The sequence below is a fragment of the Chlorocebus sabaeus genome, chromosome 4, assembly GCF_047675955.1.
Source record: "Chlorocebus sabaeus isolate Y175 chromosome 4, mChlSab1.0.hap1, whole genome shotgun sequence".
In the NCBI taxonomy this organism is placed as follows: domain Eukaryota; kingdom Metazoa; phylum Chordata; class Mammalia; order Primates; family Cercopithecidae; genus Chlorocebus; species Chlorocebus sabaeus.
Window position 1 is genome coordinate 51,692,073 of NC_132907.1, and position 13,634 is coordinate 51,705,706.

Consider the following 13,634-nt stretch of genomic DNA (forward strand, 5'->3'; position numbering starts at 1 on the left):
TTATTTGATATCTGATATAAAAATACACTAATCATGGGGGAAAAAATCTAATTATAACTGAAATGTTTCCTCCAATCCCCATCCCAAATTCTAATAATTGCTCCATGGTTAACTACAGTTCCAGATTGTTATTTAGGACATAATTTTTATTGACATTGGTGTCATCTATGGTTGGGTTAAAAAAACCAGTTTAGTCCCCAAGACAATAATGTTTTTTATTCTCATTTCTTTCCAGACCATCAGCCCCTATACCTTTGCTTGAGACTGTTTCCCTTTGCTTTTGATGACTGCAAACACAACACTCCTTTGTGAAGAACTGAATGCATGTAACTGCACATACCTGGCATTCGTAGAGTTTCTTCCTTCCTTTTTTTGCCCCTACTCCAGTTTGGCATGCAGTGAGGTGACATTTAAGAGTGCTATTTCTAGCAAATCGTTCATGACAATTTGGACATTCAAAAGGTTTTTCACCTATTAGAGGGGAAAAAACATATGTTGGCAAATTAAGAAAAATCCTAAGAGCAAATAATTTTAAATATTTACTTTGTTTTTTTGACAGGGCAATTTTAATAGTAAATTCCTAAAAGGAGAAATCACAATTCATAATTCAAGTATTTTCACCATATTCCAAAGACTTTTCTAGAGGTAGCAAAAATAATAAAATTTAATATTTAATTGTATCTATGCTTTGACAAAGATAAATATAATTTACATCTAAACTGTTCCATGTTTTTGCACTTCTTAAAAAAATTATTTATTTTCCCGTAGATAAAAATCATGATCAACCTCTTATTTTGCGGAAATGCATCATTATCCTTTCTGCATTTCTTGCACTTACCATGTGCTAGACCATGTGCTAGGTGATGAAGGTAGGAAGATAAACTGTCCTTTGCAAAAAACTTCCTATCAAAGGCCAAGGTATAAAGATGAAATACATGAAAATAAACAAATGTAATGCACTGTAAAAGATCTGTCACAGAAAAGCGATGGAATATGTACTGCAGCAGCACAGAGGAAGGGGTCAATTCGGCCTGGAATTAAATAAGAGGAAAAAAAGAAAGAGGCACAGAGGTATAAAACAGCATGGTGGGTGAGAAGTAAGGATGGAGGAATCAGTGATGGAGATTCCCAGATCCTTGGCTTAGAATACCAATAAGAATAAAGAAATAGGACACAGGAATACATGTAGGTTTGGAACATGGTATGCTGGGAAAGACTATAAATTCAGTTTTGTGTCTGCTGAGTTTACGGTACTCAGAACAGAGTGGAGATGTCCGGTAGATAGTTGTAAAGATAATCCTGGAGCCAAATAGAGGGTGATTTATATATAAAATAGGGTCTTTTGTGTTTTTTTTTTTTTTTTTTTTTTTTTTTTTTGAGAGAGAGTCTTACTGTCACCTAGGCTGGAGTGCAGGGGCACAATCTTGGCTCACTGCAACCTCCACCTCCCGGGTTCAAGTGATTCTCGTGTCTCAGCCTCCGGAGTAGCTGGGATTACAGGTGGGGGCCACCACACCCGGCTATTTTTTTGTATTTTTAGTATAAATGGGGTTTCACCACGTTGGCCAGGCTGGTCTCCAACTCCTGACCTCAGGTGATCTGCCTGCCCTGGCCTCCCAAAGTGCTGGGATTACAAGCATGAGCTACCGCACCTGGCCAAATTAGGGGTTAAGTGATAGTAAAAACCTTTAGGCAGGAAAACATTTCTGAGTATGTTGTATGATAACAAGAATCAAGGGCAGAACCCAGTGAAACACCAAGTTAAAACAGCAGGTAGATGAGCTAGCAAAAGAAATGAAATAGCCAGAAGTAGAAGGAAAGAAAACAAGGAAATGACTTTAACCAGTGATGTAACTGGATCAGAAGGCCCACTGCCATGGGGCAAAAGTGAGTGAGAATCATGTCAATGAAAACAGTCAGTACCAAAATTCTTTCAAGAAGGCCCAGAAAGCCAAATGTGGTGGCTTAAGCCTGTAATCCCAGCAGCACTTTGGGAGGCCAAGGCAGAAGGACTGCTTGACGGGAACAGCCTGGGCAACATGGTGAGACTCCATCTCTGTTTAAAAATAAAACAGCTGGCCAGGTGTGGTGGTTCACACCTGTAATCCCAGCACTTTGGGAGGCTGAAGCGGGCAGATCACTTGAGGTCAGGAGTTCAAGACCAGCCTGGCCAACATTGCAAATCCTCGTCTCTACCAAAAATACAAAAATTATCTGGGCATGGTGGTGAGAGCCTGTAGTCCCAGCTACCTACCTGTGAGGCCGAGACAGAACAGCTTGAACCCGTGAGGCAGAAGTTGCAGTGAGCTGAGATCACACCACTGCACTCTAGCCTAGGCGACACAGTGAGACTCCATCTCAAAAAAAAACATAAAATGACCTACAAGAAGAGAGATGACTAGCTAGAGGGAAGCATGTCAATAATAGCATTCTTTTTTTTTTTTTTTTGAGATGGAGTTTCACTCTTGTTGCCCAGGCTGGGGTGCAATGGCATGATCTCAGATCACTGAAACCTCCACCTCCCCAGGTTCAGGCAATCCTCCTGCCTCAGCCTCCCAAGTAGCTGGGATTACGGGCGTGTGCCACCATGCCCAGCTAATTTTGTATTTTTAGTAAAGACAGAGTTTCACCATGTTAGTAGACTGGTCTTAAACTCCTGACCTTAAGTGATCCACCATGGCCAGCCAATAATAGGATTCTTTAAGCCAGGAGAGACATCCATTATTTATTTGTTGATGGGCAAAGAGGCAATGGAGAAAGGAGATGGAATGATAGATGGGACATGGTTTTAGAGGGACATCAAGGCATGGGATCTAGAATTGGCTTTGAAGAAAAGGGAAATCTCTTTTTCTGGAATAAAAGAAGAGGGTATAAGCCAGGCACGGTGGCTCACACCTGTGATCCTAGCACTTTGGGAGGCCGAGGCAGGTGGATCACGTGAAGTCAGGAGTTGGAGACCAGCCTGACCAACATGGTCAAACCCCGTCTCTACTAAAAATACACACACACACACACAAAATTAGCTGGGCATGGTGGCAAACGCCTGTAGTCCCAGCTACTTGGGAGGCTGAGGCAGGAGAATTGCTTGAACCTGGGAGGCAGAGGTTGCAGTGAGCCGAGATTGTGCCACTGTACTCCAGCCTGGGTGACAGAGCAAGACTCCATCTCAAAAAAAAAAAAAAAAAAAAAAAAAGAGGGGCAAAGATTAATGCTATTACAGGTAAGTTGGGGGTTGGAAGGTAAGTATGTTATCTGCTAGAGGAGGGGTGTGGGCAGAGGTCTTTGAATATACTGGGAAGCTCTGAAATAGCAATTAGGAAAAAGAGATAAATCAGACACGAAAGTGCTTAAGGTTTGAGATATCAATTTTCTCCAGCAGTCCTCAGCAACCAGCGGGTAGGAGTAAATAACTGAATGATTCCAGGATGGAAGGTGGAACCCCCGTAATGAGGAGGTCCTAGATGTGAGCCTTACACTTAAATACAATGACACAGTCAAGTAACTGAGCTATATGTATCATCTGACAAAACATTTATAGCTTATTTTGTACAATTTTTATATGATGAAAAGTTAATTTGAGAGACAAGACCTAATTAGCTGGAATTAGTGCAATACAAAAACTATTCTCAACTACCAAAATGATGGGCAATATTGCTAAATGAAATGGTTTAGTGGTTTTATCAATAATTTTTCATTATCAGTGAGACCTAGAAACAAACTGGCATAGCCTCTCCTTAAATGGTAATTTAATCATCTTTGTCAAGATATAAAATGTGCATATTATTAGGGAGGGTGAGGCAGGCAGATCACGAGGTCAGGTGTTTGAGACCAGCCTGGCCAACATAGTGAAACCCCGTCTCTACTAAAAATACAAAAAATTAGCCAGGCATGGTGGCGGGTGCCTGTAATCCCAGCTACTTGGGAGGCTGAGGCAGCAGAATCGCTTGAAACCAGGAGGCGGGGGTTGAAGTTAGTGAAGATCATGCCATTGTACTCTAGTCCGGGTGATAGGGTGAGACTCTGCCTTAAAAAAAAAAAAAAAAAAAGTGCATATTCTTTGACCTTGCAATTCTGCTCTTAAAAATGAAATTACTTGAACATCTGAAAAGGCATATGTACGAGTATGCTTACTACAGCATAGTCTGTAATACCAAAAGCCTAGCAACAACTTAAATGTTCATCAATACTAGTTGATGATATACCCATAGATTAAAATACTGTGCAGCCACAGGAAGAAAATTTAAATACTCATAAATGTTCCATATATTTTTCAAAACGACTCAAAGATAAACTAAATGGCATGACGCTGTACTACCGTATGCTCGTTTGTTTTTCCAAAAGCATGTGTGCCTGTGTGTGTATGGCTACCTGAAAATGCAAGGAATGTATCTGATAAATCAGAAAAGGATAGCAGTAGTTACTTCAAAAGACCTACTTGAGTAGAAACAAGACTCAATTTTCATTGTGTGCCATCTGAGCTTTTCCTATTTAAAAAATTTAGTAAGCTCAGTAAAATGTAGGAATAGCAACATATTAATTCTTTTAGATGTGTGGACAGTACAGTTTTCAATGTGCTTTCACCATTTTCTTATTTGTCACAACCCTATAAAGTAGGTACACAGACAAGAAAAGCCCAAAGATAAAGTGAACGGTCAAATTCATCATGCTGGCAAATGCTGAACTGGAGATGGAACTGAAATTCTGATTTCTGGACACACATTCCCTCTATGATTCCACACTACCTTTCTTGGAAACTAGGGAGTAGTTGTTTGAAAACATGGCTAAAGGTTACCTCTAGGTTCTCTTTTGACACTGTGTGTCCCACAGGTGTATCTGTCAACATGTCTGGTATTTCCCTCCTTCCCCATCTGCTTACTCTTCTACATATTTTTTTCTAAGTTAATTAGCCTCCAGTGGCCATTCAAATCAGAAAGCTGGGACTCACCAGCTCTCTTTTACTCCTACACCTCACTGACCACCAAATCCTACTGATTCAGGCTACGTAATGTTACTCAAATCTCTCTTTTCCACTAACACTGCCTTTACCCAACCTCCCATTCTGGTTTAGATTACTCGAAGATTCCTCACTGAGCTAGCAGGTTTCAACCCACTCCAATCTATCTTGCCAGTCATCTCTCTAGAATATGAATCTGATGAGCTATCTGCCTGGCTGAAACGCCTTTAAAATGACCTAGTCTTCCAAGATATTATTCAAACTCATTTATGGAATTTATGAAAATAACTCCATGATCTCAAACTCATCTCTCATTACTCTCCCTCTTTCTTACCCTTACACCACTCTAGATCTCCCATATGATGCCCAAGTGCATGCAACATGGTTAGCCCTTCCAACCCCTTTGGCCACATCTCCTGGCATTCCTCTACTTGGACCCAAGCCTCTGGCCATAATGCCCTACTAACAGTGATCCAAACAATTTGTTTCCTCTCATTCCTCTGTGTCTGTGTCATTTCCTTTTGCCTGGAATACCTGTTTCCAGGCTAACTCCTCTTCCTTTCTGAGTCATCAAAGGCTAACGACCCCCGGAAGCCACCTGCTATAGTTTTAATGTTTGTCTCCTTCAAAACTCAGGTTAAAACTTAAACCCCAATTTGGTAGTATTGAGAGGTAGGACCTTTAAGAGGTGATAGGATCATGAGGGCTCTGCACTCATGAAGAGATTAATCCATTCATGGATCAATGAATTAACAGGTTATCATGGGAATGGAATGGGTGGCTTTAAAAGAAGAATAAGAGAAACCTGAGCTAGCATGCTCAACTTCCTCACCATGTGATGCCCTGCATGGCCTCAGGACTCTGCAGAGTCACCACTGGCAGGGCTCTCACCAGATGTGGCCTCATAACAGTGAACTTCTTAGCCTCCAGAACTGTAAGAAATAAATTCCTTTTCTTTATAAATTCCCCAGTTTCAGGTATTGTTATAAGCAACAGAACAGACTAAGATATCACCTTTGTCTCTTCCATCACAAACAAGCAACCCAGGCAGGCATTCCCACAGGATTCTGCTTACTGTGGTCAGCACTTAGCATGTTACACAGATTGTACATGCTTGCTCCCCCCTGCAGCATATCCTGAGCTCCTTGAAGGCAGGGACTCTAAAACTGTTTTATATTCATGGCCTAGTGGTATATGGCATTATCATTACTATTTTCCAAATAAAAGTAAATTCAGAGGACAAAAAATAGCTAAAATTTTACAAATCAAGCCATAGATTACAGTGCATGCTTTAACAGCATACAGGAAACCAAACCATTAAACTAATAAAGATATGCAAAATATGAAACTAATGGGGTATACATTTTGAGAATAGGAAACAGGAAGAGGATTGTCTGTCTTAAGTTTGTTACAAGGAAAAATTGTCCATTTATTAACTTAAACATAGTTTAAAACTGCTTACAAACATACCTATTTTTATTGTGCTTCACTTTATTGGATTTTTTGAAAAATTGAAGATTTGTGCCATTCTCCCCAACAGCATGTACTCACCTCATGTCTCTGTGTCACTGTAATTATTGCAATATTTCAAATTTAAATTTAAATTTTTAAATTATCATCTCTTATAATGATCTGTGATCAGTGATTTTTGATGTTACTACTGCAATTGTTTTGGGGTGCCCTGAACCACACCCATAACAAAGAACTTAACTGATAAATGTTGTATGCTTCCTATTCCACCAACCAGCTTTTCTCTCTTCCCTCCCTCTCTCCTCAAGTCTCTCTATTCCTTGAGAAGCAACAATATTGAAATTAGACCAATTAATAACCTTACAACAGCCTCTAAGTCTTTAAGTGGAAGAGTCACGTGTCTCGGCTGGGCACGGTGGCTCACGCCTGTAATCCCAGCACTTTGGTAGGCTGAGGCGGGTGGATTCCGAGGTCAGGAGTTCAAGACCATCCTGGCTAACATGGTGAAACCCCATCTCTACTAAAAAATACAAAAAAATTAGCCGGGCATGGTGTCGGGCGCCTGTAATCCCATATCCTCAGGAGGCTGAGGCAGAGAATTGCTTGAACCTGGGAGGCGGAGATTGCAGTGAGCCGAGATCACGCCACAAAAAAAAGTCACATGTGTCTCACTGCAAATCAAAAGGTAGAAGTGATGAAGTCTATGAGAGCAAGGCATATCAAAAGTTGAGACAGGCTGAAAGCTAGGTCTCCTATGCCAGGTAGTTAAGTTGTGACTGAAAAGGTAAAGTTCTCTAAGGAAATTAAAAGTGCTACACTAATGAACATATGAATGGTAAGAAATCAAAATTGCCTTACTGCTGATATGGAGAAAGAGTGAATAACCTGGATAAAAGATTAAACCAAACAAACATTCCCTTTAGCCAAAGCCTAACCCAGAACAAGGCCCTTTCTTCAGTTCTGTGAAGGTTGAGAGAGGTTAAGAAGTTGCAGAAGAAAAGGTAGAAGCTAGAAGAGGTTAATGAAATTTAAGGAAAGAAGCCATCTCTATAACATAAAAGTGCAATGCGAAGCAGCACATGCTCATGCAGAAGCTGTAGCAAGTTATCCAGAATACCTAGTTAAGATCACTGACGAAGGTGGCTACACTAAACAGATATTCAATGTAGACAAAACAGCCTTCTATTGCAAGATGCTATCTAGGACTTTCATAGTTGGGGAGAAGTCAATGACTGGCTTGAAAGCTTTAAAGGACAGGATATCTTTCTTGTTGGGAGCTATTGCAGCTGTTGACTTTCAGTTAAAGCCAATAAATCAGTCATTTATCACTCCAAATCTCCTAGGGTCCCTAAGAATCTTATTACATGTACTCTGCCTGGGCTACAGAAATGGAAGAACAAAGTTTGGTTGACAGAACATCTGTTTACAGCATGGTTTATTGACTATTTTAAGCACACTGTTGAAACCTACTGCACAGAAGACTCCTTTCAAAATACTACTGCTCAAAAACAAACAAACAATCACAAACAAAATACTACTGCTCACTGACAACGCAGCTGGTCACCCAAGAGTTCAGAGGGAGAGGTACAAGAACGTTAATATTGTTTTCAGTCTGCAAACACAACAGCTATTCTGCAGCCCACAGATCAAGAAGTAATTCTGACTTTCCAGTCTTATTAAGAAATACAAGGCCACACCAGAGATGTATGCACGAAGAGGATAAAACCGTGTAAGGACACAGAGAGAAGGTAGCCATCTGCAAGCCAAAAAGAGAGGTCTCAAAAGAAACCAACAGATTGATCTTGGACTTCTAACCTCTAGAACTGTGAGAAAATGAATTCCTGTTGTTAAAGCTAAAAACAAACAAACAAACAACAACAAAAACAGGGCTGAGATGGTGGCTCATGCCTATGTTCCAAGCCTAGGGAATGTGATGAAACCACGTCTCTACAAAAAAACAGAAAAATTAGTTGGACATGGTGGCACACATCTGTAGTCCCAGCTACTCAGGAAGCTGAGGCAGAAGGATCACTTGAGTCCAGGAGGTTGAGACTGCAAGTGAGCTATGATGGCGCCACTGTACTCCGGCCTGGGAAACAGAGCAAGACCCTGTTTCAAAGGAGAGAGAGAGGAGAGAGGAGAGGAGAGAAGAGAACAACTATCTTGGAACTAATTACCAGTATAGAAATTGGTTGAAGTTAAAAAACAATGAAGTGGGGGTTCAGTTTGCTTTACGTGCTCAACTGTTCCTCCAATGGGTATATGGTTCAGTAATTTATAACTACTTAAATTACTTATCTCACATCATTTCTAAGGGAAAGACATAGAATATAATGTACTTAACTCTATATTCTGCTGTCCAATCCAAAATAAAAAATCTAAGACCTGAGAGGCACATTTAAAGATGTCCAAAGAGGTCTGTGTTGTCCTATTTTCTAAGAGGTAAAAGTCAGTAGGTAATGTTTTGGGTGAAAGAGGTAACTGCGGCTACTTTCACATTCATAGGCTATAAAAGCTACTGATTATCTGCTGGGGTATTGGAAACTGCTATCAAAGTTTGCAAGTTACTTACCAGCGTTTGTTTTTGTTTTGTTTTGTTTTTTCTTTGAGATGAAGTTTCGCTCTTGTTGCCCAGGCTGGGGTGCAATGGCGCGATCTTGGCTCACCACAACCTCTGCCTCCCGGGGTCAAGGAAATCTCCTCCCTCAGCCTCCCAAGTAGCTGGGATTACAGGCATGTGCCACCACACCCGGCTATTTTGTATTTTTAGTAGAGACAGGGTTTTGCATGTTGGCCAGGCTGATCTTGAATTCCTGACCTCAGCTGATCTACCTGCCTCGGCCTCCCAAAGTGCTAGGATTACAGGCATGAGCCACCATGCCTGGCCACCAACGTTTGTTTATTGTGCTGCTGGTATAACAATCGTTTTGCATAATTAACCCAATTACCACAAATATGTTCACCAACAGACTATTGTTTTCTAAAGACCAAAAATTATAACTATAGGCAGTTTCCAAATACTATATAAAACAGGTAGGTGTCCCTTGGTATATGCGGGGGATTGGTTCAGATAGCAAAATCCATGCACATTCAAGTCCTGCAGCCGGCCATGTGGAACCACACATACTAAAAGCTGGTCTTCTACATATATGGGTTTTGCATCCTGGGAATACTATAATTTTGATCCATATTTAGCTGAATGAAATCTGCATATAAGTGGATGCAAACAGTTCAAACCCATGTTGTTCAAGAGTACACTGTATATACATATGTTTGAAAACAGAAAGCATTTTCCCAAAAGATTTCATGAACGCCTATTAGTTATCCAAACTAGTACCTTAAAGACTTTTAAATCCATACTGAGCCTTAAGTACAAGATCCCTTTGCTATTCCTGTATTTATTCAGTCCTCGAATACTGACAGAGTTTGGACAGTGGGGGGGATAACATCATCTGAATCTATGTGGTTCCTCAATTTCAAGTGATGTATACCAAGTGACGGTGAGAAACCTATTTTAAAAAACTTTTACCAGAAGCTCTCCAAACTCCAGCATCAAAGAGAAAGATTCTGAATACTGTAGGATATCTATGTTGTATTTACTGTATTAACAGTCTAAACAGCCTTAACCACCACATATAACAAAGAATTGGGAACAAATGTCCAGAAGTCTGACACTTAGCATGCTGTATTAACTGTTCTCTCCATACCCTTGTAACAGTACATTTAGGGACTATCTAAGATTCAATTCGTTGGTGGTAGCTACTGTGTCTGGTGCAGGAGACCTAGTAAAGATTGTTTGGGGAGTGGGAGCAAACAAGAGACCTGAGCAAGGTCAGGGACTCTTGAAAGGAAGATGACTGGAATAGGGGATGAATAACTATGTGGGAGAGGCCCTGAGGTAGGTATCCTGGGACATTTCCATCATGCTTGCATGGCTCCCAGGAGAAGTATAAAAACCTTATTCTCCTTAGCTCCCTGGATGTCCGCCAGTCCTGACATATTTGCTGTTGAAAAGGTGGAGAGAGATGGACATATATTACCTACTGTGCCAAAGCAGGTAATTCAATGTACATTAAAAAGTATAAACAAGGGCCAGATGTGGTGGCTCATACCTGTAATCCCAGCACTGGGAGGCTGAGACGGGTGGATCACAAGGTCTGGAGTTTGAGACCAGCCTGACCAACACGGTGAAACCTCATCTCTACTAAAAATACAAAAATTAGCCAGGCGTGGTAGTGCAAGCCTGTAGTCCCAGCTACTCGGGAGGCTGAGACAGAAGAATGACTTAAACCCAGGAGGCAGAGGTTACAGTGAGCCGAGATCGGTGCCACTGCACTCCAGCTTGGGTGACACCGAGAGACTCCATCTCCAAAAAAAAAAAAAAAAAAAAAAAACGAAAAGAAGTATAAACATGTCAGGGATTGCATTTTTTTTTTCATTTTTCTTGAGTTTTGTTCTTGTTGCCCAGGCTGGAGTACAATGCCGTGATCTTGGCTCACTGCAACCTCCGCCTCCCAGGCTCCAGCAATTCTCCTGCCTCACCCTCCCAAGTAGCTGGGATTACAGGCGCCTGCCACCACACCCAGCTAATTTTTTGTATTTTTAGTAGAGACGGGGTTCCACAATGCTGTCCAGGCTGGTCTTGAACTCCTGAGCTCAGGTGATCCACCTGCCTCAGCCTCCCAAAGTGCTGGGATTACAGGCGTGAGCCACGGCACCCAGCCACTTTTTTTTTTTTTTTTTAGATGGAGTCTCACTGTCGACCAGGCTGGAGTGCAGCCGCACAATCTCGGCTCACTGCAAGCTCTGCCTCCCAGGTTCAAGCGATTCCCCTGCCTCAGCCTCCGGAGTAGCTGGGACTACAGGTGCCCGCCACCACGCCTGGCTAATTTTTGTATTTTTAGTGGAGATGAGGTTTCACCATGTTGGCCAGGCTGGTCTCAAACTCCTGACCTCAGTGATCCGCCTGCCTCAGCCTCCCAAAGTGCTGGGATTACAGGCCATGAGTCATGGCGCCCGGCCGTCAGGGATTGCTTGTAAATGTACTCTAAGTAACACAACACAAGAAACGTAAAAATAGAAATGGTAAAGTCTCACTATAAGATTTAATTATTTAATTATTTATAATCTTTAGGAAATAAATCACAAACTATTTTCTCTATTTCTTTAAAAAATACAAAAATTGGGCAAGGCATAAAAATAACAATTACTTCCAAAGTTGATACTGATTTGCATTTAAAGCATCAATATTTGAACATGTAATACTATACACAATGTGTACTTAGCCTACACATTAGAGATAATACATTAGATGGCTTCTGAGGCACTATTTTTTAAAAAAGAATTTATAAATTTAAATTTGAAGTACATGTGGGAAAAAAAATATCTTAAGAAAGTATTTGCTAATTACCTGTATGTTTTCGAAGATGTTCTTTAAAATGTCCAAAATGGTCAAACTGTTTCTCACAGTACTGACATACGTGAATTTTTTTCCCAGTTCTTTGCTTCTTACTGACTCCACCTTCTTCAAGGTGGTAACAATTTAGGTGCTGTTTCCATGCGCTCTCTCGAAGATACCGTTTATTGCATATTTCACACTTGAAACTCTCAGTGGAGTGTGATTTCATGTGTTCCTTAAAATGGTAAAACAATTTAAATGAACGGTTACATTTCTCACAATGGAACAAGTCCTTCACATGTGACAGCTGAAGTTCCACAATTTCAATACCTTCTACCTGTTTGCTCGTGGGGTCAGATGGACAGCCATCTTCTTTTATCTGCCCTTTTCTGTCACCTTGACGGTACTTGCTGGTAATATCTGCCAACAGTGCTAGAGCAGAATCATCAGAGGAACCTGTGCTCTGTATGTACTTTACGGATTGCTTGGCAGAAGCCATTTCCTCTAATGTTTCGATGCCTTCATCTTCCACTTCAATGGTGCCTTCGGCAATCTCTACCTCAATTTCAACAGGTTCTGATTCTGCAGATGGCAATGACTCGGTGATAACATTTGAAGTTTCTGCAATCTTCCTTTTTTTGGCCTCATTTTTTCCTGTGGTATTTTCCTCTAATGGAGCTGAATTTTCTTTGTTCCTGAAATACATAATGTAGGGGTTTAAAAAATATAAGAAAATCCCAGCAGGCTTTTTTGAAGAAACCGATAAAGTGGCAATAAAATTTATATAAACAGTTAGAAAACAAGACTGCAGGGCTTATCCTACCTGATTTTAAGACTTACTATAAAGCTACAGTAATTAAGACAATAGTACTCGTGAAAGCATAGACATGAAGATTAATGGAACAAAGTCCATGGAAAGAGACCCACGCTTAGTCAACTGATTTTTTTGGGGGGAGAAAAAAGGTGCCCGCCAGGTGCGGTGGCTCACACCTATAATCGCAACACTTTGGGAGGCCAAGGCAGGTGGATCACCTGAGGTCGGGAGTTCGAGACCAGCCTGACGAACATGGGGAAACCCCATCTCTACTAAAAATACAAAATTAGCCAGGTGTGGTGGCATGCTTGTAATTCCAGCTACTCCGCAGGTTGAGGCAGGAGAATCGCTTGAACCCGGGAGGCAGAGATTGCGGTGAGCCAATATCGCACCATTGCACTCCAGCCTGGGTGACAACAGCGAAACTCTGTCTCAAAAAAAAAAAAAAAAGTTCCAAGGTAATCATTTAACAGTGGTGCTGGAACAAGTATGTGCATGGGAAAAACAAACCTCAACCTTTACCTTATATCATCCATGAAAAGATTCAAAATGGGTCACAGACCTAAATTTAAGAATTATTAAATTTCTAGAAGAAAACAAAGACCTTAGTGACATTGGTTAGTGAAAGATTTCTCATTCTCTCACCCAGGATGGAGTGCAGTGGTGTAATGTTGGCTCACTGTGGCTTCAACCTCTTGGTCTCAAGTGATCCTCCCACCTCAGCCTCTCAAGCAGCTGCGACTACAGATGCATGCCATCACACTCAGCTAATTTTATTTTTCATAGAATTGAGGTCTTACTATGTCACCCAGGGTAGTCTGGGCTCAAGTGATCCTCCTGCCTTGGCCTCCAGAGTGCTAGGATTACAGACATGAGCTACTGTGCCCAGCTGAAAGATTTCATAAACAGCACACAAAAGACAGAAATCAAAACAGCAAAAATTGATAAAATTGATTTCATCAAAATTAAAAACTGCCCTCTGAAATACAGTTAACAAA

General features: G+C 41.0%; 1 protein-coding gene across 12 annotated transcripts in view; it reads right to left on the reverse strand.

The window, feature by feature from the left end:
* The window catches only part of ZNF131 (zinc finger protein 131), a 55,766-nt gene that overhangs the window by 2,435 nt on the left and 39,697 nt on the right, over positions 1-13,634 (reverse strand). For 6 of the 12 annotated variants that reach the window (XM_037990795.2, XM_007961501.3, XM_007961502.3 and 3 more), the window contains 2 exons: positions 11,835-12,517; positions 341-471 (listed from right to left, as the gene is read on the reverse strand). In XM_037990795.2, the coding sequence (XP_037846723.1) occupies positions 341-471; positions 11,835-12,321 (618 nt within the window). In that variant the 5' untranslated portion in view covers positions 12,322-12,517. The remainder of the gene's footprint in view (positions 1-340; positions 472-11,834; positions 12,518-13,634) is intronic. The other 6 variants (XM_037990796.2, XM_037990793.2, XM_007961505.3 and 3 more) reach the window with 2 other exon arrangements.